The 25683-nt window shown below is 41.0% G+C and overlaps 3 protein-coding genes across 7 annotated transcripts; 1 reads left to right on the forward strand and 2 right to left on the reverse strand.

The window, feature by feature from the left end:
- Positions 1–740: 740 nt before the first annotated feature.
- On the reverse strand, positions 741–2315 carry sowahd (sosondowah ankyrin repeat domain family d). The gene is made up of 2 exons (XM_070837075.1): positions 2145–2315; positions 741–1954 (listed from the first exon to the last, which is right to left on the reverse strand). Exon 2 carries the CDS (start codon positions 1829–1831, stop codon positions 851–853), a length of 981 nt encoding a protein of 326 aa, XP_070693176.1. The 5' UTR covers positions 1832–1954; positions 2145–2315; the 3' UTR covers positions 741–850.
- A 214-nt stretch (positions 2316–2529) lies between these two features.
- pttg1 (PTTG1 regulator of sister chromatid separation, securin) lies at positions 2530–5653 on the reverse strand. 2 transcript variants are annotated; one of them, XM_070837202.1, is made up of 6 exons: positions 5410–5653; positions 3882–3974; positions 3666–3799; positions 3468–3549; positions 3048–3209; positions 2530–2658 (listed from the first exon to the last, which is right to left on the reverse strand). In XM_070837202.1, the coding sequence occupies exons 2-6, from the start codon at positions 3967–3969 to the stop codon at positions 2573–2575; spliced, it is 552 nt and encodes a 183-aa protein (XP_070693303.1). In that variant the 5' UTR covers positions 3970–3974; positions 5410–5653; the 3' UTR covers positions 2530–2572. The 2 variants fall into 2 exon arrangements, with proteins under 2 accessions (XP_070693303.1, XP_070693305.1); XM_070837204.1 differs by lacking the exon at positions 5410–5653 and adding an exon at positions 4090–4124.
- Positions 5654–6136: 483 nt separating this feature from the next.
- On the forward strand, positions 6137–24214 carry septin6 (septin 6). 4 transcript variants are annotated; one of them, XM_070836389.1, is made up of 11 exons: positions 6160–6219; positions 8115–8229; positions 10348–10543; positions 12327–12513; positions 13977–14138; positions 14882–14978; positions 16624–16792; positions 17000–17132; positions 17255–17445; positions 18666–18718; positions 20370–22527. In XM_070836389.1, the coding sequence occupies exons 1-10, from the start codon at positions 6190–6192 to the stop codon at positions 18667–18669; spliced, it is 1284 nt and encodes a 427-aa protein (XP_070692490.1). In that variant the 5' UTR covers positions 6160–6189; the 3' UTR covers positions 18670–18718; positions 20370–22527. The 4 variants fall into 4 exon arrangements, with proteins under 4 accessions (XP_070692491.1, XP_070692490.1, XP_070692489.1 ...); XM_070836388.1 differs by lacking the exon at positions 18666–18718 and adding an exon at positions 19052–19098; XM_070836390.1 differs by lacking the exon at positions 18666–18718 and having other exon boundaries at positions 6137–6219; positions 22322–22527.
- The last annotated feature ends 1469 nt before the right edge of the window (positions 24215–25683 follow it).

A 25683-nucleotide genomic window follows, 5' to 3' on the forward strand; every position in this document is an offset into this window, starting at 1 on the left:
TTGCTGTTTCATAGAGGATCTGTGGTTATTTCTGGTTTGGCACAAGCTACAAAGCCGCAGCGCAGATTCGAGCCAAAGACAGCACCGATAAAGAAGAACTCAGTTCTAGTAGCAAGACACACTTTGAAATGTTTACTTAAAGTGCTAAAAACAGAAATGCCAGCGCTCGCTAATATTTGAGTTTGCAGAAGTAGGTCAGCAGTTAAATGTTTAGAAAAGGCTAATTTACAGTAAAGGTCCTATTTGAGTTCAGTGAGAGTTGATGCAAAACATTGGTAATATGTTCAGTTATAGTCATGTATTTTCAGCCTTTTAGGACATCCAATCCAAAAATCTGTTTTGATGCTGGATTATCCCGGTGAAATGAAGCTGTGTCCTCAGTGAGGAGTCAGGAGCAGATTTCCTTCTGAGAGTGTTTCATTAAGTATTTTAGAGGCTTGAAGAGGTGAAAATGTCAAATATTTCAAACATCTGTGCCTTTGATCATCACTGTTAATCTTTCTGCGGATTATAAAATCCACTATTTAATTTTCTCAAAACAAGTAAAACAGTCTTTCAATAGAAAACTTGTTTTCAAGAAATGACTTGAAATGAGAAGCTATGAATGTGATTCTGCCATAGAATAGAGGTGAAACATCTCTGTATATACATTCTGATTTATTTACACAGGGAAAAAGTAAAAACATCTTTGATGCACTAGCAGATTATTTCCCACTTGTTTTAAGATCTGAAAGGAGAAAAATGTTACAATCAAAAAGACTCTTAGGAGGAAGATATTTGCAGATTTCACAGTTTGGGAGCCACTGAATGTGAAATAATGCGCATATGTGAAGGTTTGAGTCTTCGACACTCAGCTTTTGTTTCCCACAAATGAAAAAGAGGAGAGCAGCTTCCTTATGGACCCAAACCTCCAGCTGCCCCCCCTCTTGATCTGGTCAAAGGAGCTCACATCCTCAGTCTCTCCACCATCCACCTCATCACAGGCGGTCAGCTTCGGTGCGCCAGCGCTGTTGTTGTTGGTGTTTTTGTTAGAGTTTTGCGCACATCCATCGCTGCTGTGCTCATCGTCCCAGGTCCCCAGCAGCTCCTTCATCTCCAGCGGGGCGTCTCCCCCCAGATACTGCCAGGCTCTCCTCCCGTTGTAGTCCATAGCATCGACGTTGGCGCTGAAGGCCCCCACCAGCAGCTTGATGACCATGTACTGCCGGTGCATGCTGGCGACATGCAGCGGGGTGAGCCCGCCGCTGCCCCGCAGGTTCACATTCACCGGGATCCCCGCTCTCTCTGCGTACCGCAAAAGTTTGAGCAAAGTCTCGTCCTGTCCTCTCTTGGCCAACCAGTGCAGGACCGAGTACCCGCTGATGAAATCCCTCCTGGTTAACAGATACGGGTCCTCGGAGATAAACTCCAATATGGTTTCATAGTTTCCCTCCACTGCGTTCAGCATCCACGCGTGCTCCATGGGATACAGAGCCCAGCCTGCGTCCTGCTCCGAGGACACGCTGGGAGTCTGCGAGGACAGCACGCTGCTCAACCCGCTGTGAGATGGGTTACTCAGAAGCAGCTCTTTCAGGTATTTTTTACGCATAGCGGGTGTGAGCGACCCTCTCTCCGGAGCCTCTCTCTGCACCCCTCCCGGAGCGGAGCTGTCCGTGACCTCCTGCTGCCTCTGCAGCCTCGACCTACGCTGGAAAGCCCCGGGCATGACCTGCATGCCATACCTCGAGAGCCGCTCCACAACGGTGCCCTGTTTGGGCGCCGTGCTGTCGTGGGCGTCGGTGCTGCTGACAGCTGGTTCAGATCCAACATCATCCGATCTGCTGTCAGACATGCTGCTGGAGTTCAAGACTACTTCCTTTTTTTTTTTTTTTTTTTTTTTTATTTGGACAACACCCCAAAGATCTCAGTGTCAAATTCTAAACTGGGAACGCTCTCCCTCCACTCCACTCACTCCCTGCGTCACGGGAAGGAAAAGTTCATTTTAATGTATACACATTTACATCTGTAGACATGTCAGATAAACACAAACATGCCATTTTCAGTGCAATTACACCAAGTTCCTCATTTTGCACGCAAGTCCAAACGGTCAATGTAAGCCCTCATGCAACAACTCCTTAAATGCTATCGGTGTTTGTTTTACTCACCTGCTGTGTCCGAAGCGCATACCGGCTCAGGCATTAGGCGCACAGACACTCTCCAAATGTATTAACCATTCAGCGCCTCAATCCCCGTCAAATGTTACGGGCAGATTAGTCCGACAGGGGCTCTTATCCTCTGGATTGATTCCAAATACTGAGCTGCAGATTCCAGCGGAGTCTTCGTTCCTTCTCATGAGGAAACGAGACAAAGTTCATTGTAATCTCTGGCAAAACCAATGGCGAGAATCCCTCACATGTGATCACTGATTGACTGCAAAGCAGGAAGTAATGCACTTCCCTGATACTTTTACAGCCTGTCAGCTGTTATAAACTGACAGAGCTATAAACTGGGGTAGAGCAAATAAGGAGATGACAGGGAACGATTAAAAAAATGCTTTATTTCCATAAAAATGCAATTAGAACAAAAACAGACATTAAGAATCGGTGTCGGATTCTGGAGGGAGTTCAACAGTCAGCTCATCAAGTGTTTGCAGAAAGGCGTCCAACTCCGAGCAATAATCTGGAGGGGGGAGACAGCCAAGTTAATGACACAGTAGGTTAATCATACCTGTAGTTAAGTATAGTTTCAAACCTGTGTCCCAAACTTTGGCTACGGTAGCACAACAATTATAATATAAATGCATAAATGAGTGCTGCTTGTTTTTCCAACTCTGGTCATATTTTGTAAATCAGGCCATCATTCATATCAGACAGGACAACATTTCACTCACTAGAATGGTTAGTCCACACAATAGTTCTAGTTATTTTCCAGTTTTAAGATTCAGTGTGATCTACAGATTTCTGGAGTTGGAATCCCAGCCGGTTATTTTATCCATGAACAAATAATCAAATTGACTGTTCCAGAAATTTACTGTATCAGTGTTTTGACAAGAAAGGACACACCCTAACCTGAGTGTTTTGGCATCTTTACAGGTGACAGGTTTGGGAGAGGATCAAGCTTTTCCAGGTCGTCCTCACACAGATGTGGAGCTTGTGGGAAACATGCCAGTCCAGGCAGAGCAAAGCCACTGAGGGGAATCAAATCTTCAGGTATGCTGTACTTCTCAAACTCTGGAGGAAAAAACAAAACCAAAAAAAAAAAAGCCACATCATCTGAATGAGGCTTATACACGTTGAGTCATTTAAAAAAAAAAAATTTGGCACATGCAAGTTCTCTTAAGCAAACAGACTAGCCTCAGTGGGCTGATTACCGAGGGAATAAACCATTACCGGACTAAAACAGGCAAAGCTAATGTGATGCTGCAGTGGGATTTGCACAGAAAGAGTTTCATGCCTGGAATGTGATGGCACAGCTGATTTCATAGTTACCTAGTGGGTCATAAGGGATGAACTTCTCAATTTCTGGATATTCGTCCACTTTGGAGTGAGGGGCATGTTTGACTTTGGTTTCCTGTGGGGAACAAAATATTACACTAGCACATGTATAGCTCGAGGTATACAGCAAATAGGTCACATTACAGCCTGACATTATTTCTCGATTGTAACTCCATTATGGATCATTTCAACCTGTGGCTTTAGTAGTTTCTTCTCTTGCGAGTTGACGGCAGGGGTTGAAATTTTGTTGACGGCACCAAAAGCCTTACGACCAGATGGCAGAGGAGTGTTAAACATTTTGGCAGTCATGGGAGATTTCAATTTCTCTGGTAGGAGGGAAAAAAATAAAATAAATAAAAGGTCATACATACAGAGAAAACCATCTGAGGACAGTTGGTATTTCCATACCTGGAGCAGACTGAAGCCGCTGTCGCATCTTCAGAGTTGGTGGATGAAGACCCGCATTTTCTCGCTCTGCAAAGATTATGTTTGCCATTGTGTCTGGAAAAACAAGACAACCCAATATTCGCTACTGCAATACATTTCAATTCATCATCATGGAAGAAGGCTTCCTGCAGACATTGACACATTATAGCAAAAAGAGCACAGTTCTTACCAGGTTTAATAGCTGCATTCCATTTAGATGGGTCAATCACAGGGCCCTGGTATATTATGTATGCAGGTTCATGGGACATTTGAATAGAATCAAGCCATCGTTTGTTTTAGCTGGCTTTATACATTCAGTCAAATTTCAAGCATATGTGCAATATTCTCTGGTTCCAGTTTTCTTTGATGTGATAGTAAACTGAATGAAGTCAGCATTTTCACTTATGCCAACAGGAAACAGAACACTGGCACTCACACAAACAGTAAAAAAAACAAAACAAAGACCATTATCTGAGAGTACTGCTGCTGTGTTTCTTTTAATCCTTCTGCTACAGTGCAGCTGGCACAGTGGTCAAGATTTGGAGTTGTCATTTTACAGACAAGGACATTATTCATGAAAATTTGAACTATTGTTCAATGCAGTCATAAAAGTCGATACCTTCATTCTAAACCCTTACAAAACTTGACAACCCAGGATCCATTTACTGGGTTTCAACCTCATGGTCTTTAGCAACACATGGCTCAGTCTTCACAACTACTAGACAACTGAGTCAACCCCATCTGCTGATTAAGACATAGTGGTTAAAACTCAGGGGGGGGAGCCTGCAAGTGGCCCTAGAATTAAGACTAAATTGTCAAATCATTACAGTTTGAGGACAAAAAACATCCTTCTCAAGAAATGTAAGAACAGTGTAATGTGATGTGGTTCGCTTAAACGGTTTTTCCACTCCATCAGATCATATGAAATCAAAATGAGGGCTAATAGCCACTATGGCTGGTAGCCAGCCTGTGTTTACTTAGCATCTGGCTGCAAACACTCAAGCTAACAGTGAAGTGCACTGCAGCTAATAGCCAGTCTGGCAGTGTTACAGCACTTAATAGCTGTAGCTATCATTAATGAACGCCGCTGGTCTTTATCTTAGCTCCCAAACTGGTTTAGTAGTTTTAGCACTTTCACATTTGTCTTGTTGCATGCTCCGTCTTTAGCACAGATAGGTGTGTGTGTGTGTCGTGGCGATGAGTTTAAGGACCGTTCACATTAAAGTTACCAAACAAAACTTATGTGGCAGCTGAAAACGTCAACACCAGCTTAGCAGTTTCGTTGCGATTAGCATGAAACTAGCGACACATTAGCTCAATCGGGACGAGCTAATAAACTTTAGCTGTAACGTTACCAACGCTAAACATCCTCTATTCAAACTGTTGCCCTTAAGTTAGCTAACATTAGCTCAGTCAGGCCACGTCTTCAGTTAGTTTATAGAAGTTTACTGGCGTGAGCTGAGAAACACAATAACTTTGACACACCGATGCTAGCTAACTTTATAGTTACCTGAGTGAGCTGTGCTGTCTCTCTCTCTCTCTCTCTGCTTTCACACCAGGTGGTTGTTTTGGTATAAAATCTCCATTTACAGGGACCGCGGTTCCTTTTTAAATCCAAAGCTTTCGTCCTATTGGTCGGTGTATCACAGACGACTGTGATGGGCGTTTCCCCAAAGATATTGTCTTTCAGTAATTTAGACTATATATAGCTTTAAAACAAAATAAATTATGATGCGACCCATGTAATTAGAAATGTAGTCCCATATTGATTCTCTACAATGGAAAATCTTTCTAGTCAGAGATGTAACCGTTACCATAATTAGCCCCACCTCCTCCTTTGTTCAAACCCATAAAATGTATATTTATGACTGCATTTAATCTTTTAAAGTTATACCGAAGCAATAGGTTGCATTTAAAGCAATTTTCACCGTATTATTTGTCACTTTTGCTAAATATAATCACCATTTGACATTCATTGAACTGTGGTTCACTCCCATTCCCACTGGAGCGAACCACAAAGGCGTCCTGTGTGGGGGGAGTGGTGCTAACTTTTAACCATTATCATTAAGTAAGTAAGCCGGGGAGTATATGATATTCATAATTTTGCAAACAAATAAATACACAGCGCTTAATGTGAGCACAATTATCACAGTATCTTGCCTGAAATAGTCTGTTGAAGAGTGGTACATTCCGACTAGGCCATGTTTCAGCGTACCTCCAACGGCTGCAGCTCCCTTAGCTAAACACAGAGAGCAGCAGAGGTTTGGTCCTCCAGCTAACAGCTACCACCATGGCGTCCACCGAGATAGCGAGGCAGGCGGTGAGTAGCCTATTTTAACCAGGATGCCTTTGTCACCATCAGCACATACATATCGGTATGTGTTTGATATCCCAGTAGGGTCAGAATATAAAATTAGCGTTACGCAGGGTAATGTGATTTGGAGTGTATTTAGGTTAGCTCTCCTGTTAGTCAGCACCCGATTTTTCATCCAAAATTCAGTGTAACGCCACTAAACAAACGCGGTGAAAGCTATTATTAGCTATTAGAAATGTAATTATGGATTTCTTAATCTATTAGAAAGGACGATTTTAATGTAAGGCCCAAGGCTGCTCAGCCTGAGCTTTCTCTTAAATGATGTTAACTCCGCTAGTCATTTTGGTAAGCTAACGCCTTCAGACATCCTCTGCTGATATCGGTAGCAAAAACCACTATTTTCTGAAATATTTTAAATGATGTGTAATAGACTGTTTAGGCTCATGTTAAAATGATAACCTATTATAGAGCCATCGGTAGGCCATTCATTCTGAACGCCCCCATTTCAGCAGAGCTACGGTGCTCATTTCCGTTATGTTGTTTCATGTAAGTCCCGTTAACTTTGAGTCGGGCGTTGTCTGATGTTCACAGAAAATACGGACAAAACGGATTATAGATGTTTATAGACATTTAGACCTGCAATTTGAAAAGCATGCGTAAAGTTTGCTTGGGTTTTGTTCTCCTTTTCGGTGGGGGCGAGGAAGCCACTACATCCAGAGAGTGTGCTCAGAATAGCAGGGTTTTGCAGTTTGATATCCGTCTGCGGCGCAATGAATGAAAACCCGCTGTGTAACCATAGACTGTATGTGTGTAACTTGGCTGTGAGTGTCTTGAAAAGCAGGAATGGTTTCAGGAATGTTGCACTTGCAGCCGAAGGGGAAAGGCTGTTTGTCCCGTCACATTAGCCCTAGCTTTCCAAATACTCCCCCAGCTGTTTCAACCCAATTTCAACTATCCAAATAATCCACAACTGTCTAGTACCATCAGCTTGTCCAGTTATTTTAAAATGACCCTCAAGCGGAACATTTTCCTCTCAAAGCCTAAGCCACATGATTGGAAAGCAACATTGTGTTATGTTAAGCCACATAATGGCTGGTTGGTTGAGGTTTAACTGGTTTAGAGCCATTGCTTTACCATATAATCTAAATTCTTTGCTTTCCTGCACCTCATAATGGAGACGTAGGCTGCAGAAATGGGATTCACAGAGATGGAGATGCTCACCAGCAGCCACACGCCCACACACACACACACACACACACACACACACACACACACACACACACACACACACACACACACACACACACACACACGTAACAACAGTGCTTTCACACTTTTGTGTCTTGTGCCACTGTGGTCCAGAGACAGACTGCGTGTAAACAGTATAAGATAGGGAGTTAAAGTGACACCACGCACACACAGTGGTGGCCATATTAAATGGACTCTTTTGGTCTTATTTAGTCATTATTGCAATCTCAAAGCAATGAGCTGTTAAATCATAGGTATATAATTTAAGTACTTTTCTTGTTTTTACAGTTATATTGTTGTGAACAGCGATACACTTCCATATATGTACATAGTGGTTTGCAACCGTCTCATCTGTGGGAAGAAAGTTACAGCTCAGGAAACAGGAAGTGAACTACACTGCACCTGAAGTCAGTCTCAGAGACGCAACGTGATCGAACATGGTTGAAAATTCGGTACTTTTTGTGTTAATTGGTAATATAATTTCTTCACAGGACAACAACCACTGGGATGCAGATGCAGATATTGATTATTGAGTGTTAGAGAGAGTCATGAGCATGTTTACAGGCGTGCTGATAGGGCATGCTGATGCATAACGTAGCCAGTGATTGATATGTACTTAACTGATACTTTATGTTTATGCCCTTTATTGTTAGGGTGAAGGTGCTCGTGCTGTCCCTCTGGCAGGCCATGTCGGCTTTGACAGCATGCCTGACCAGCTGGTCAACAAGTCTGTCAACCATGGATTCTGCTTCAACATCCTCTGTGTTGGTGAGTGTGTCATGCATGAAAATACTCTCTCTCCTCAGGCTAAAAGACGACTTATTTGCTTCAATGAAAGCCACAAAATGCAATAATATTGCTCAGTACTTGTTCCACATAGACTCCTTTGAACCTATTAGCATTGATGAATAAGATGCTCTGGGTGCAGATGATAAATTCAGAAATGTCTGCAGGCAGTTATCACATTTTGGCATCACAGTACTGAACGGCGAGACTGTTAAAAACGTACAGAATACAAGCCTTTTGCAGGATTTGTCAGGCAGTGAGAAATGTTTGCCCCTACATTCGATTTTATATTGACAGAACAAGTCAATTCAGCTTCATTAAGTGCCAGAATTATTCACTCACATACACTCAGCTGCCAGTTTATTAGGTTCACTCAGCTAAAACTAATGAAATCTAATACAACAGTCCGACAATAAACCCGAGCTTAATGGGGGAGATGAAGTTCAGTTTACGTTGAGGCCGTTTTAAAGAGGCGTTGATTCAACTTTATGGAGGTTTTCAAGGCAACACTTTGGAGTGCTGTCTCATTGTATTGTGTTATACTGGGAGGTGTTTCTAAGGGTTTTTCCACTCCATTTGTATCAGTGAGTGCTGGCTGAAACTTTAGGTGTTGCGGTTATTGGCAACATTGCATTACTGTCTGCTGCACACAGTCAAACAGTGCTTGGGGGCAGATGAAATCCCCAGTTTTTCCCATTTCCTCATTTATTTTGTAGATAGTTTTTGTGGTTTTTATGGTGGTGTGTGTGTGTGTGTGTGTGTAAATAATTTTTAATGGTTTACTATCAATTAGAAAGCAGGTGCTAATGCTGATAATTTTTATTTCTATAAGCCCCTCGTCTGCTTTTTAAAGGGTCTTGCTACATTATTACAATCTGTATTCTGTGTATTTTTAAAGATTTTGATGATGACTGGTGGCAGCTTTTAGTGGATTGGTTTCGACTCCTCCCAGTTGAAAACCCCTCTGCTATTTTGTGAATATGTTGAGTCCTTTTTATATTTGTGGGGGAGTGAAAAGTGGAAAAGGTCAACAATAATGTGTTCGTCATTATTTAAACAACACTTTTTTCATCGCTCCTTTTAGATTGGTGCTTTTACAACCAGCATTTGTAAACCCTCCAGACAAACATTGGTACAATTCACTGAAAAATATGGAAGCAATAATAATGTGGGAGACTAACAACAGGTTTTGTTGCAAACTGTAAACGCTGTTGTGTAACTCACTCGAATACAGTGTTTCACAGTAGTACAAGCATTACTTGAGGCAAAGGCATGTGATGTTTTTTTTATAATAATTTGGTTGTGGTCTGAAATCCCAAGCGGGGATCAAAATGTGGAGATGAATGCTTCCATTGGGCTAAAAGGTGACTGACATTTCTGCACAGGGTTTTTGTTATGTTATTTATGATTTCAGGAGGTCTGATTGCAATACGTTCCAGTTTGGCCCTTAGTTTCAAATAAGATGCCAAATTGCCTTCCGCATGATAGACTTCTCTACGGTGACTTAAATAGAGCTCAAAGTCATGCAGTAGGTCCCTTGATGCATCGTTTTTTTGGATTTTGAGGGAAAGATTGGAAATTTGGTATGTGGCGAGATATCCCAGAAAAATGGGCTAACATGCTCAGACTGTAGGTCAGGCTGTGATGAATAAAAATAGAATTTCTTACAGAGGGAGCTCTGTATCTGAGTCATATGACAGCCTCCAACAGTAAATGGATGTCACAATACATCAACAAACACGCATCTACCTCTGCTGATTTCATGGCTGCAAGCTGTTTAACGTTATATATAAATATATGTTTACATCTTCACAATGCGTCATTTAGTCTCCTCTCACTTTATTAGACATTTTTTTAAGCTTTCCATTAAAGAGGCTGTTCTTAAAAGTGCCTGACTTTGAGCAAAGGGGCAAAATGAAAATGTGTGTATAATTAAGTTGCTGCTGGTTTGGAAGTATGCAGTATAAAATGATACACACTGCCATGTAAGTGGAGTTGAAGAGGACAGTTTAGAGTGTACGAAACAACTTAATTGGCCTAAAAGATGTGGTTTGGTTTGTAGAAAGCCAGTAACATGATGCATTGTGTCTGTGTTGTCAGGCGAGACGGGTCTGGGGAAGTCCACCCTGATGGACACGCTGTTCAACACCAAGTTTGAGGGCGAGCCGACCCAGCACAACCAGCCGGGAGTCACGCTCAAGTCAAACACCTATGAACTCCAGGAGAGCAACGTGCGCCTCAAACTCACTGTGGTCAACACTGTGGGCTTCGGAGACCAGATCAACAAAGAAGACAGGTAAAGAAGTCTGGACAGCTCTCATGTCCTCAAGAGGTCTGTTCTCAGCAAACCGGTTCCTTCAATAGAGTTCTTTTGTTACTGATAGGCTCTGTCTTTGTGAAATGTAGCAGAAATCCACACTTAATTGTCCACACAACTTTCCTGACATACAATCACTCACTGTGAGTTCAGGTTTCATCCAGTCCTGATCCTTCAAACATACCTTTTGGATTTGGAATCAAGTCTTCCTCTCAAGTGCTTTTCTCAGTAGTTTCATAGTATCAACAGCCACTAGCCACTAGAGCTGCCCCCAACCAATGATTTTCCTTGTTGATTAGTAGTCCTCAGTTCAAGCCATTAGTCGACAAGTCGTCACACGTTTATAATATTGATTTAATTATCTAAATGTATAGTTTTGAGGGCATCAGGACCCGTTTTGAGTTCCAGGAAAGACACTGTGCTACATTACTGGCCAACCAACTGGCCAATGAAAACTTGGTCAACTGAGTCTCTTCTCATCGACTAACGCTTGGCTCTTATTAGGGGTCAGCCCTCCTAGCCACTGTAGATCACTTTTGGGACGTATTTCATCAAACATAACATTGTTACCAAGCTTGCCATCTACAGTGTAATTGCAAATTCTGCTCCTGAGGTGAGTTTGGGGTGAGAATGATGTCATGTGAGCTCCAGCTCTTTAAGCTCTCTCTAATGGTGAGATTGTGGTTGTTTCCAGGTTTTACACTTTATTCAGTATTAAATATCCAGTCATAGAGGAAACAACATGGACATACTGCATTTTACACAAGCACATACTCATAGTCATGTGAACGGCCATTGGATTGTCCCATGGTCTGTAAACAGCTGTGTGTTTCTCTCTGTTTGTGCCTGTTCATGTGTGTGTGCTGGGAAGGGTGGATGCCTTTTGAAGCTTCCTGTAGTCTTCAATACATGGGGTCAAATGTTTTTCTAATGCTCATTTTCTATTGCGCATATTTTCAGGTTTTCATATAATGTTGAAATTGTTATTTTATTAGTCTATTGATCAGCAACAAATGACAATTTTGTAATTTTGTTTATCATTCCAGTCATTTATTAAGTAAAACACTAAACATTTGGTAGTTACACCTTGAAGGTTCGTCCTTCCGAGGTCCCAAAGTCCAGACCGAGACTGCAAATGAGACGGTTTATGTTCACAGAGACCGAAACTGATGATGGATTCCATCAACTTGTTAAGTTAATAATTAAGCGTTAACCAGGAAGTTTCTCTGAAATGGCTGACAAAATGTCAATACCCGGCATATGCTCCATGATACCTTTTAGTTTACAGTATCAGTAGTGACTGTTTACACATGATGGACATTTGTATAACAGTACAGCATGTTAAAAGCGAATATTATTAGTAACAACATATCTAGACTGCTGTCAAAAACAAATTATTCATGCCTGGCTACCAGTCTTTACGCTCTGATGTGGCTTTTTTTAGTGGTCAAGACTAAGCGAAATGATGGATAGCAAAACTGGTCTCAAATTCCTGGGAAAAGCAATGTGGTTTCATAATATTTCAGAATACTCTGTCTGTTTCTTTCAAATTCAAGTGTGGGTAAAAGAAATCCACATTTGTTGGCCACATAAGGAGGAACCTTTAAAGGGCACAAAATATCTCTCATCCCTGTTAATATCATCAATATCAGTGTAGCTACACAGGTAACTCTAAACACATGGTGTATTGTTTAGTAGCAGAGCAGGACATGTCAGAAAAGAAATGCTCAAATGTCGTTCTCGTGTCTCCCTTTTCTGACAGCTACAAGTCTATTGTGGAGTTCATTGACGCCCAGTTTGAAGCATACCTTCAGGAGGAGCTGAAAATCAAGCGCACGCTACACAGCTACCATGACACCCGGATCCACGCATGCCTGTACTTCATCGCTCCCACGGGACACTCGCTTAAATCCCTGGACTTGGTGACCATGAAGAAACTTGATAGCAAGGTGAGCTTCGCTTCGATTAATCAAGCCAGGGGACCATTTTGTGTGTCGGACTTTCCAGTAGAATTTGTTTTTGTTGATGTGGATGCTGGGGAATAATTTAATCAGACATCCACTTTAATTTCCTGGTGTTTTCCATCAGCTCCGACTAGTGGTGTAGTGAGGCTTTGTATAATCATACTATAATAATAAAAAGCATCATACAGTTTCTTTGCTATTGTGCAAGCTTTGGTGTGTGTATCGTTATTTGTAGCATTAAGTGAGAAATATAGCTGTCTTGGAGAATTATGTTAATAATGTCTATGAACATGAACAGACTAAATGTAGTGGATCATAGATGTACTGTAGGTAAATCCTCTGGTACTGTATTGCTGCTTGCAGACCTTGATCTATGTACTCTGGTCGTGGGTCATAAACCTTTTCCAGGCCATCTGCCTGCATGCAAATTGGCTTTGATCTGGTGACTGCGTAGGTGTAGGTCAGCCGTGAAAAAAAAAAAGGCAGCTCAGTGGCTGCTGCCTGGTTTTTTGTGAGGTCCTCTCCACAGTAGCTTATTTGCATAGACCTCCTAGCTTTTGTAGGAGTCTGCTCAGTGTTTGCCAAGGCAGCTGTGCCCTCTGGCATGCACTCACAACAGCGTCATCCAGAGCAGAGCCTCGTCTGTGTACACATTCACCTAGAGGGGGGGCTCTGCTGTACTCTGCTGAAGTGTCCCTGAGCAAGACGTTGAATCCTCACCAGAGTGCAGTGAAGTATTTATGTTCACATGACCCTGAGCATGCCTCGCTATTAGTTAGGGGCCCCCAGATGGAGAGCAAATAATTTGGGATTGAGTAGGCGACAGAGCTCGTAGTTGTGTGGGAGTGAAAGTCTCATTTTTCATCAGCCAATGTGTATATGAGAATGAAAGGGCCTGTTTTTCCTTCCTCCCTATATTTCTTCTTGTATCTGCATAACATGGACAGCATAGATGTAGTTGAAATCAATTGAGTGTGACTATTAACACCATTTTTGGAGAGCTTTTAAGTGATCTGGAGCAGGAAATGGAAGCCTGCTGCTCCCTTTGCTGCATTTACTATTTTTATCTCAGTGCTTAAAAATGTGTAATTGTCTGCAATACACAAAGGCCTGACTTGCAGAGTACTGGAGCTAGAGAGAGGCACTGTGAAAAGATGAAGACAGCCCAGCTTATTCAGTACCTCTTTCTTTATGAAGTTGTATTCTGAATTCTGTTACTAAACCTGACTGTCTAAATAGAAGATATTTTTGATGTGTTTAACCTTTTGGTCCCTTTTCAAAAATACATCAATTATTTTCCAAATTTGGATTAAAACATGGTGGAGAGAGAAAAGTTGCCACTGACAGACAGCTAGAAGCTGCTCTATATTTAGCTTCATATCTTAAAGCTTTCTCTGCAACTCATTATGTCATTCTACGTTAAATCACCACTCATGTCTCAAATGCAGGTCAATATTATCCCAATCATCGCCAAGTCGGACGCCATCTCCAAGAGTGAGCTGGCCAAGTTCAAAATCAAAATCACCAGTGAGCTGGTCAGCAACGGAGTGCAGATCTACCAGTTCCCCACTGATGACGAGTCTGTGGCTGAGATCAACTCCACCATGAATGTAAGGCTTTCCATCTACATCACATGCTTTTACGCAGAATGTGCTGCTTCATTTACATTAGAGCTGATGCTCAATCATCATTTCAATCTTAAGAAAATACAGTGGTGTGCGTAACACATTTGTTATTTTGTAAGTCATAAATTGTATAATGTGCTACCGGCATAAACAACATGTGATGTAGAAACAGGACAGGCAACATCTGTGTCTGCCAGGAAGCTGTCTCATGCAGGGAGGAGTGTGTTCAGAGCAGCACAATCAGCTCACTCTGCAGGAAGCTCTGCAGTGTGGGAAAGGGCCTGTGTTCACTGACAGATGAGCCAAGGCTCACTTAGCTGTTTATGAGGTCTGATCTGTGGAAATGCCACGACCCTCCCTAACTGTGTTAGACAGTTGCCTCTTGGCTGTTGTCGCACAGTCTGACCACAACTCTGCTCCGATTAAAGGTCATACATCCTCTTGTCAGAGCCATGTCTTGGTGTCTGTGAAAATTAGCTCCTAATGGTCAGGTTACATAAGTGGAAATAACACATTTTTTCCTCGGTTTTCTTAGTGACATTATCTAGGAACATATCCTTAGATGTGTGTAGGTTTTGTCCTGTTACCATATATATGATTGATATAGTTGCAATACATATACATATATGTGCAGTTTGTTAGGGATAGAGGTTTATGGTGAGAATCTAAGGAGAGCTCTCAGGTGTGTTTGGCAGTAAACCAGCATCTCTTTCCCCTCTGCCCTACAGAGCCATTTGCCATTTGCTGTGGTTGGGAGCACAGAGGAAGTGAAGATTGGGAACAAGATGGTGAAGGCCCGGCAGTACCCCTGGGGGACGGTGCAGGGTAAGCCTCGGTCACGTCCTGCACAGGAAATGAAAGCGTGCTCCCTCTCATCAGAGCTGCTGCAGCAGCTACTCCCTCCCCTTGTATTCCTCCTCCACTCCAACAGCTGCCGCAAACTGGTTGATAACCAGTTATATAACCTCATTTAGCTGTAGCACCCTCTCTGCCATTATACTGTATGTTAAAGCTGCAGCAGCAGCAGCTCTTAGCTCTGTCAGACATGGAAAATTCATATGACTGACAGTGCAGACCTGTTATATACAACACATAATGGTGTGTGTTATGTACTGCAAATAGGTAACAGTGACAACACTTCTATCAGCTCATAGGAGTCACCTATATGAAATGTGTGGCAAAGTTCAAGTTCCAATGATCTGCTCTGAAGCTATTTGATATTTTTCCAGCCTCATACTGTACAGCTTTAAACTGTATGGTGTTATTATCAAGTGTTTGCGTGGTTTGCCAGCACTTGGCCTATCCAGCACACAGCTTAAATGCAGCACAAGCCATAAAGATTTGAACTGGGTTGGTTTTGTATAGGCCTGCAATTTACTATAATTTTCATTATTCATTCTTGGGGTATGCATTTCAAGCAAAAATACTATTCGATAGTCTCAGTGAACATCAATTAATTAACCCCCATCCACACCCCGGGATAAGAGCGAAGCTAACACAGTTCATACTTAAGGCTGCTTCTAGCTAATGTTCGATCACGGGAAGATGGACTGGATGAAATAAGATCCAGGCTACACAAACAAGGAAAAATCAGAGACTGTTTGTACCCACATCTTTACACAGACCTGGCTCCATCTCAAAGCCCTATATCAATCTACTGCTCCTAACGGGCGTACTATTGGGTGCCGGCAACATTTCTTTTGCTTGATAGGTAACATAATTATCAAAATAGGTACTGATAAATGTTTGACTATTTGATTACTTGTTACAGCTGTAGTTTTGTACTCTAGCAAATTTGATTTATAATGTATTAATGCCTATGAGGCAGCCTCTCACTTGCTTTAGCATTAATTTTAGGGTGTATACATCCACGTGCCACCATCTGTGTAGAAATTTTAGCCCTTTTCATTCATAACCCCCCCCCCCCCAGGATAAATAGAGCTAAAAATTTTACTCTTGTTTACCCAATATGGATATGAACACCCTCAAACATCCCTAAAGCTGTAAGTCAGCACTTTAACTTCACAGGCATCGTTTCATTTGCAATTCAATCTGCTGGCTCACAGTCAAAACAATGAAAAACACTGTCCTAATGCTTACGGACTGCACTGTATAATATTTCTGGCTGGAGGCTTTATGTGAGATTGGGTCTGTTTACCTCAGACTCACTGCATGCGTGTGTACTCACATGATGTCACATGGCTGTGGGTGTGTGGTGCTTTGCTCAGTCCAGTAACAAAATCAATAGACAAGCCACAGGACATGAACACTGCTATGTACTCACACTGTTGGCAGGACTGGCTCTACATTAGATTGTTTGCTCTAAATGAATGTAAACGTTGAATGATGCTAGTGTCATCTGTTCCTGCTTCTGAACATGTGTTGCAAATGACATAATCCATATTGAATAGGATGTCAACTGATTTGTCGAGTAAAATATTCATGTGCCACTATGGTGTGTCTTTCACAGTGGAAAATGAGAATCACTGTGACTTCGTGAAATTGCGAGAAATGCTGATCAGAGTGAACATGGAGGACCTGCGAGAGCAGACACACACACGTCATTACGAGCTCTACCGCCGCTGCAAACTAGAGGAGATGGGCTTTAAGGACACAGACCCTGACAGCAAACCCTTCAGGTAGCGGACCGGAGGCTGCTCTCATACAGCTGGACTTGTTCTTTTTTTTATCTTCTTGCTCTCTACCCACATCTGCTTATTTCTGCTCTGCTCCCTATTTCATTTAACATTTATCCTTTTGCTAGATTGCACCCATTTGAGCTTGTGCAGTTCATTGTAATGTTTCTGCTATTAATTTTTATTCCCTTTCTCTGTTTCCCCTGCCAGTCTTCAGGAGACATATGAAGCCAAGAGGAACGAGTTCATGGGTGAGCTGCAGAAGAAAGAAGAAGAAATGAGGCAAATGTTTGTCCAGAGAGTCAAAGAGAAGGAGGCTGAGCTCAAAGAAGCAGAGAAAGAGGTAACGTCATTACACTTCTACCCCCAACCTGAAGTATTATGTGCATCACTAATCCTTGTTTAAGGAAGCCTCTGCTCTTGTCTGAAGTAACACAAGCCGCTTTCTCTTTTGTCACCACATAGCTGCATGAGAAGTTTGACCGTCTGAAGAAGCTCCACCAGGATGAGAAAAAGAAACTGGAGGAAAAGAAGAAGTCCCTGGACGACGAGCTGAACATGTTCAAACAGAAAAAGACTGCCGCAGAGCTCTTGCAGAACCAAGCCCAGCAGGCAGGGGGCTCCACCACACTCAAGAGGGACAAAGAGAGGAAAAAGTAAGTATTGTCCCCCCCAATACCTTCCTTATGTTTACCCTCTCATCTCAGGTCCAGGAGACCCCCTCCAGTTGTAAAAGGATTTAGAAAGTCTGAATAATATCACCATGAAAGGAACAAGGCCACCTATTATTACATTTCAGGATTTTGATAATTTTCCAAATAAGTCCTTGAGAACTGCTCAGAGAATTGCCTTCAGGATTTGTGTTACTCATTAGTACATGAATTACTTGTTAAAGCCCTTGTGGTCCTTTAAGATATATAGCTTAAATATGTAGCTGTGTCTTAACAGAAATGCAGACTCCTTTAGCATTCATTCCACTTTATGCACGTATGCTGCAGACAGAATTTGATCCTTGTCCGTCCCACTAATATCATCAAGCGCTAAGTGGTTTCTCTGTCACCACTTATTAATAATCCACCTGATATTTGTGTAAGTTAATCTGTACAGTAGTTAAAAGCTCTGGCTAAGCCTAAGAATTCCCTCAGACTTCACTCTGCTCTGTATTTCTGAGAAGCAGACAAATGCTGCAGTTCACCGTCCGTATAATGACAGAGAATGTGTGGAGAGCTGACCAGAATTCATAATTTATCCCCAGTGTGGAAAAATAAGAGGGGCAGAGGGGGGAAGAGACGGCTGAAAATGACTAGCTGTCTAAATCATCTAAATAGTTGAAAGGCTGCCAACTGCCAGCGTAGTTTGATGAGTGAATTCCAATCAGAAATCACCACACTGCATATGGCTCAAGCAAAACACGTCATAAGATTAAATACAGATTTGTGTAAATAATTTTATTACAACTCTTAACAATTACTGGACAGTTCCATTACCTTTAAAGGGAGCTGATAAATGAATGAATGAACATTTTTTTAAAGATCATAATTATTTAATTTGCAACATAGAAACTCTTCAACAATTTTCCTCCATCAGTTTTATTGTAGTCACAGTGGCCACTCCTCAGGTTTTCTCCACAGTATGAACTCTCAGTTTTCCAGATTTTCTTTCCTTGTACATCTGACATTAACTCTTTTGCTCCCTCCAACAGTTTATACGAGTAGTTTCATTAAATGTGTATGAGTGTATGAGACTGTCCTCCACAACTTGTTTCATGCTTGGAGGCAGCGTGTGCACCCAGATGTGTTCAAGTATGGTTGCAGCTGTGCTGTTGACACTGTTGGTCCCTTCATGTCGGTAATCAACTCCTGGTTTTGTGTTGAAGCTGATGTGACGCCGTGCCTGTTAGAAAAAGAAGACGACACTTGCACTGAGAAGGTTCCTGTTGCTTTATTTTCTTCCCTGTTAATTTCTTTTCTTCACAGCCACTTCTCCTCTTAATGAGCTGTGCCTGGAAACATTTCTCTTCCAAAAGGGGCAGCTGTGCAACTTTAGCTTTGTCTGTGGGTCACTGATTAAAACTGACTAGAGAGGTCTTGACTTCTGCAGTGTTAATAATGATAATAATTATGTGTATTTGTTTTTAAATGTATTAAGTCAGTGTTTTCCTCAGTTCCCAGAAGACACAGTTATTGATTACTGCTTTTTGTGTACAAGTTAATCTGTCCTGTGAGTGCATGTCACCTATGTTGCATCCATAATGTTTTCCAGTTAATTCCTCCCACACTTGCTGCATGCTGCATGAGGCACATTTTCTGGTAAGACTCCCCTTCTTGGGTTACACCAACCACAATTTTAAAAATATAACTGCGAAATACAAATGGGGTATCACTGATTGGCTAGACGGAGGTTTACATTTATTACATCTACATGAATAAACAATCATTTAAACTTACAAGTTAGAAATAAATCATCACCCAGATTCAAAATCAGAGAAAAATTGAGAGATTTGTATTAAAGGTCCTCATACTTTACTGGAATGAGAAAAGGCAACATTTCTACTCTACCAAGTGTTTTTTGTGGAGATTTAATCCATTCTGCTGCATACCTACCTCCCTGCGTGTCCACATTAGAATTTAAACATAATCAGATGAACCTTTGAAAGCTGTTGAAGCTATTATCTAAATTCACATGCATTTAATCAGCTTTTTAAAGTTCTTAAAACATTACACAGTCTGAGAGGCGGGTGCAGTAATTCAGATATTTGAGTGTTATGTTGTTTCCGCAGTATATCATTGGTAACATCTGTGTGGATTATATCCTTGAGCTGGCAGTGTTTACCGTCCTTGTGCCAGCTTCTAAATCAACCAGTTTATTAGATCCCCACACACCCATTTGATGTACTGCCCCATCTGCCTCCCTAAATCCACAACAGTCTCCTTCTTTGTGGCTCTCCCCACCCGGCCCTGCAATCGCACAAAGAGCCATTCAAGGCTGAACTGAGACTAACAGGTCACACCAGAGCAGCACAGAGCCTCAGGGCCCATCTCTGGTCATAGAGATGACATGTTTTGTTGATCTCACAGTCATAACGACCCCCTCTGCCTACCCTCCCTCTTGAGTGGATACAAAAGCCAAATCAAGAGAGAGAGAGAGAGAGAGAGATTGTTGAGACTCAACCGCTGGGGATGGCAGAAGTGAACGAAGACATCTGTCTCGCAATCTGTAAACTCCTCGAGCAGCTCAGAACTGTTAAAGTAGATGAAAACAAGCTGCTGTTTGATGAGCAAGATACTGAGCGAAGGGGAAGACAAACAGATACATTGTTTGAAGCTCAGGGGCGGGACAAAACCTCTAAAAAGGGAAAAAAAACAAAACCATTTATTTGTCTGAATCCAAGAAGCAGGCGACTATACTTGCACCCTACTCTCTGTATGCTCAAACCTCTTGAGTTGCACCGAAAGCATGATCTCTACGAGCTGTCTGGTCACTAATGTTGATGTGATGTCACCGATGTGAAACATTGTGTGTCCTGATGATGTTTTAACTCAAAAAGAAAGCAATAACAGCCCTTCTCTCTCATTTCCAGCTTAGGATTCCTGTAGAAAAAGTGCTCCCTTGTGGCCATCCTGCTGTGAATGAGTTTCCACCCCATCATCCTTTTACAGTACCTTTTCCCCACCCTCACCCTCACCCCATAATTCAACCCTCCACATGCCCCCCTGCTCTCTGGAAGATGCTGGGCATTGCTGTCAGTTTGACACCACTTTGTTTTTGCTGAATGATGCTTGTCTATTATGTGGTTCATACAAGCAATTATTCAGCTTGTCTTTTTATACACATTTACAAACAAAATGCATTCCATATTTGTTTTATATTCAGTGATTCTTTGCATGATGGAGTGAGCTTTTTTTTAAAAAATATTAACATACATGACTACTGTTGTGATGGGCAGATATGTATTGAAGCTCAAGTGAAACATGCATCACAGTGGGACCTGAATATGTACAGTATGTGTGCTCAAATATCTGCAGCAGATTACAGACAAAAAGACTTAAGAGAGATGAGGACTGATGTGAGGATCCATCCTCACATTTAAGGGCTGCAATCAGTTTAGTGAGTCTCAATTTTACAAACTCTTGAAAACAACAATTACCAACATTATTATTCATCATTCGGAAGTCATTGGCTTGGGGTGGAGCTGGTTAATCAGTTTTAAGTTATAATCCTTAAGATTTCAGTCCTGGTTGATTTGTTGTCAAAAAATGCTTGAAGGTAAATCTTACTGATGATCACATTAACACATTTAATTTCCTGTCAACAATAAAAGTCTCCCCATGTTAAACACTTTTTTAAAGTGGAGCAGCAGCAGCAGCAGGAAGAAAGTAGGATTAGTAGTAACTTCATACAGCTCTGATTCGGCTGTAGGAGAGCGAACAGTAAACACGAGGTTTCTATCAAATTACAGTAGCGTCGGATTGGATTCATGCATCTTTTACTGCTAATCCTTTGTGTGTCTGTGAAGGCAAATTGAATCCACCTCAGAATGGTGGACGTGCCACTACCAATGAAGACTATGATATATATAGAGATAATTACAGAATGTGAATACAGTTTTAAACATCATAAAAGGGGTTTGATTTCATGAAAATCTTAAGAAATTAAACTTTAAAGCTTCCACTAATTATTACCTATAGCTTATATACTTCCACTTACAATAAGAATTGAATTTTAGGTTTAATTTGTGTTGGTATTCATGTCCCTTTGCTGATGCTGTTTCTCTTCAGCCTGATGCATGAGTAGTTGTGAGCCTAATCTCTTTGCCACTTCTCCCATACCTCATTCATTGTCATGTGTTATGTGCAAACATGCTTAGCTTTCACATTTGCACTTTTTTTTATACACAAATGTGATGTTTTTAAAAAAAAAAAAAAAAAAAAGTATATAATAATGTTGTCAGTGCAATTGTAACTTTCTTTTTATTTTACTTATTATAAAGGCACATTTGAAAGTCAATCATCATGTTGTCCATTGTCCTGCAGGGACCAGTGTTGTTTGTGTATCAGTGTTACGCATTAAAAAAAAAAAAAAAAAAAAAAAATTATCGCAAAAGAAAATAAAGGCCAATTTTTCACCAAATATTACAACTGTGGCCATAATCATTGTGTATGTCATATATTGCTGTAAATTAGGAGATTTGATGAAAGTTATATATATTCCAAATGGGGACAGTGGGTATTGTTTCACTTTCATTACTCCCATATGTATTTCTAGGGTACAGCATGGCCCTATGTTTTTCTCACAGCTTTGGTTAACATCTCAAAGTCCAAAATTCTTGTTGCTTCTTGGTCCTCTCTATTTAAAATGTTCAGGTGTGTTTATTTCTACATGCTAAGAATCACAGGGCATCTGTGACTTCAGTTTTTGCTGAATAAAAACACATTCCACATGATACCAGGGTCAAAATGCTTCAAGCGAAGAGCCGCTCCCTCCTTCTAATCCTCAGCTCACTGGTCTGTGTGGTTTCACTTTCCTTTGCAGTAATCCCTGGCTCTGCACTGAGTAGGTCCTCAGCCCCCAAGCTTTGCTAAGAGACCAGCCTTTGTGGGCACTGAGTACCTCAAATGTGACCAGAGGCTTTGCGGACCAGATCTTCCAGGGTTTCTTAATCATTACCTGCTCTGCTATAATGTTGATTCATGTGTATCTGTGTGTCACTGCAGCTCTAACCTCACCTTCCTCAATCTAATTCTTGCTTTATTGCTTGTGCTTATGTTTACATGTGTACTGTGGTTTTTTTGTTTTTTGCTGTGACTAACACTTTTTCCACTTTAGTTGTGATGGAGATTACATGTGCACTTGTTCATTTATTGTCATATTTGGGTGGTATTCATATTTACAAGACAATCATGTGGACTAATAACACATTCCACAAATTTAATTCACTGTTTAAAAACCATGCAGTGGGCACAATATAACCTTGTGGTTTCATGCATTTTGTATTGTTTGGCCGACTATGATCCTTGGGATTTTACCACCTAACGTTGTATTTATGATAATCAAAGCTAAATCTATCTTCCATCCGGTATCAGAAGCACTTCTAAATCTCAAGCTTGACTTGCGTTTTTGTCAGCGTTTTTCAGCTGCTGCCTCTCTAACCGCCAGCTTTCTTTCTCTTTGTCTCTTTAGCTTCTTTTAATCTGTCTTGACCACCTGAAGAGGGGATTGCAGCTTCAGCAAGAACTAAGCACCCTTTACCTCTTCCTGTTTTTCTCGCTGTATGAACCTTTTTTTTTTTTAAATTCTCCCCATCGCATCTCCTTTCGTTGAATATGGCCTTATGTGGACTCGCATGGTATTTCTGACCACCAAATGAGGCTCCAGACCCAGGCAGGTTGGCAACCGGACACAGTTTAAATCTGCTGTTATGTCTTAATGTACATAAAGAGACTCTTGTAGTGAATAGAAGTCATCAGATGGGGTTCACACATTTACAGGACTCGTAGATGAAATCATTATTTGATCTTTACTTGAAACAAAATAGCAATGACCTGCACTATGCACTCATCTTTTCGATAGGATTCTTAATACAAAGAGAAAAAGAATAAAACGCTACTGAAACATAAAGGCTTGCTGATTATAAAAGCAAACTCATTAAGGACAGGAGCACTTAATGCACTGCGTGTTAGCAAGTATAATGAGTAGTCATGCTGCTTTCTTTAATCTAGTTCAGTTTGAAATGGAAATCTGCCGCTTTCACGTTTTCCGCACATCAAAATTAAACAGCTAAATTGAATTGGACTCATAGTCACGCAAACGCCAAAGCAATATTTTATACGCAGCACTTCACTTGATGGTGCCCATGTTTACATGTCACTGTTGAATACCATGGAGGTCACATTTAATGGCCCTTTTATGACACATTGTGCTTTAATATTCACCAGCCTATTCTATATTTTGCATGCATCTTTTTACTTTGTTACTGCTGTGATCTTTGACCTGCCTGTTTTTATCCCCTAATAACTAAGTTTTGCAGTCTATTTCAACTTCATTGCTGTTTTTCTTCAAATGGTGCATATTATTAATGTATATTTGCTCTGTCCTATGATTTCAACTCCCTTTTTGCCAAATATTAGTATAAGGTGGAGTTGAACCGAATCCCAGATAGGAGTATTAAAAAAATACTCGTGCATTTATATAATTTATAAGGATATATTTTGTGTATTGAAGTGGAGACTTGTTGTTTATTACCTATGATGTTTGGACGTGACTCTGAGTGTAAAGTGACATTTTGGTGTCAGAAACTGCCATACATTTTTCTAGTATCAGTCATCACCTCCTGTAGTCAATAACTCTCCCACACTCCAAATTATTCAATATTTTACTTTAGTTTGATTCCATTGATGTACATTTTCAATAAAAATATGATCCAAATATATGAAGCTTTTGTCTTTTATTCGCAGTGTTGGAGGCCCATGGTTACCCATAATAATGTTAATAATGTGAAACCCCTCCTCGAGCTCATGTAATGAACACTATTATACAATAAATATGAAAACTGTGTGACACCTTTAATGGTCAGGCAGTTCCTATATTGTAATGTATTTTATTCTTGCATTTAAACTTTATTGAATCAGTGTCTTGTGATACATTATTTTTTGGCTGAAATGGCTACACATAAAAACACATACTTAATTTACAGCTTTCATATATAGTACAATATAAAATGACCTGGGGGGGCTATATAAAAAAGTTACATTACATATATATTCATTATGTTGAAACATTCAAAAATGTTTCAGTGTAATAGATGAAACTTTTGAATCTGCCTGAATGTCTGATATTAAGGCAGCATTTCCACACTGTATTTATAATTATACAATTATACAAAGCCTGGGGTGCATAGAGCAAAATGCACTGTTCCACTTTACTTTTTACTTTTATTTCACAGATATAGTTACTAGTTAGTTTGAAAATTAAAGGACCCACAGAGATGTTGTCTGTCCGATTAGACCCCTAGTCTGGTTGAACTTTGGTGGCGTTATGCTGGAAATGACATGATTTTACTAAACACAATGTCGTAATAAGAATTATAACAGGATATAGTACAGTGCTCATAAAAAGTAAGGGAACACTTAAACATCACAGTATAACACCAAGTCAATTAATCTTCAGGGATATTAATCTGTCCAGTTAGGAAGCATAAGAGATTGGGGATCAGTTTCACCTGTTTTGGTGCAAATTCAAGTGACAACAGGTGCACTGGAAGAAAAAAAACATTATGTAGGAAACGTCACCACATGGTACGTGCCATTGCTCACGCGTGGCTGTGCTAACCTCATCTTGTTAGATCATAATTCTACTCTCCACAACTGCTCTAGTGATCCCATGACAGGCAGCACAAATCAGGTGCATCTTCCTCCACCTTCAGCTCCATTCATGTATCCCAATTTGAGTGTAGAAGATATCCTTTGCGATTGTGGAGACAGTCTCACAGTCTCCTTACCCTTTACCTGGAGAGGAAGGTGCACCAAAGTTATGTTGGTCTCATCAGTGACTTGATGACAAGACCTACATGGACACCATAGGAGTACCCAGAGGTGATCCAGATGAGTATAAAGCCAGGAATGACACTGCAGCAGGATTTCAGTCTGCTCTCTGCTGGTGGTGTACCTCTAATAAAAATTTAATAAAAATTGTCCCACAGTGAAACTCTGCAGTGAGCCTGAGACTAACATGCTATAGATTTTAAATATATCCTCTGTAAGATGTGCAGTTCATAAACCACAGTAATGATGTGAGGCGCACTGACCTCTCCGACAGCACCATGCTGTGCTTGAACTGTCCGGCAGCAAAGCATTGTGGGTCAGTGAAGTCAGACGCCATGATTTTACCATAGGTGC

Source organism: Pempheris klunzingeri, chromosome 9, assembly GCF_042242105.1.
Source record: "Pempheris klunzingeri isolate RE-2024b chromosome 9, fPemKlu1.hap1, whole genome shotgun sequence".
In the NCBI taxonomy this organism is placed as follows: Eukaryota; Metazoa; Chordata; class Actinopteri; order Acropomatiformes; family Pempheridae; genus Pempheris; species Pempheris klunzingeri.

What these genes read in the sequence shown, in the direction of transcription:
- sowahd (XM_070837075.1), bottom strand. Translation starts at nt 1,831, where the DNA reads ATGTCTGACAGCAGATCGGATGATGTTGGATCTGAACCAGCTGTCAGC.
- pttg1 (XM_070837202.1), bottom strand. Translation starts at nt 3,969, where the DNA reads ATGGCAAACATAATCTTTGCAGAGCGAGAAAATGCGGGTCTTCATCCA. An exon ending in CATCCCTTATGACCCACTAG is followed by an intron (nt 3,210 to 3,467) that starts GTAACTATGAAA and finishes TTTTTCCTCCAG; the next exon opens with AGTTTGAGAAGTACAGCATA. An exon ending in AAAGATGCCAAAACACTCAG is followed by an intron (nt 2,659 to 3,047) that starts GTTAGGGTGTGT and finishes TCCCCCCTCCAG; the next exon opens with ATTATTGCTCGGAGTTGGAC.
- septin6 (XM_070836390.1), top strand. Translation starts at nt 6,190, where the DNA reads ATGGCGTCCACCGAGATAGCGAGGCAGGCG. An exon ending in CTTCAACATCCTCTGTGTTG is followed by an intron (nt 8,230 to 10,347) that starts GTGAGTGTGTCA and finishes CTGTGTTGTCAG; the next exon opens with GCGAGACGGGTCTGGGGAAG. An exon ending in CCCCTGGGGGACGGTGCAGG is followed by an intron (nt 14,979 to 16,623) that starts GTAAGCCTCGGT and finishes TGTCTTTCACAG; the next exon opens with TGGAAAATGAGAATCACTGT.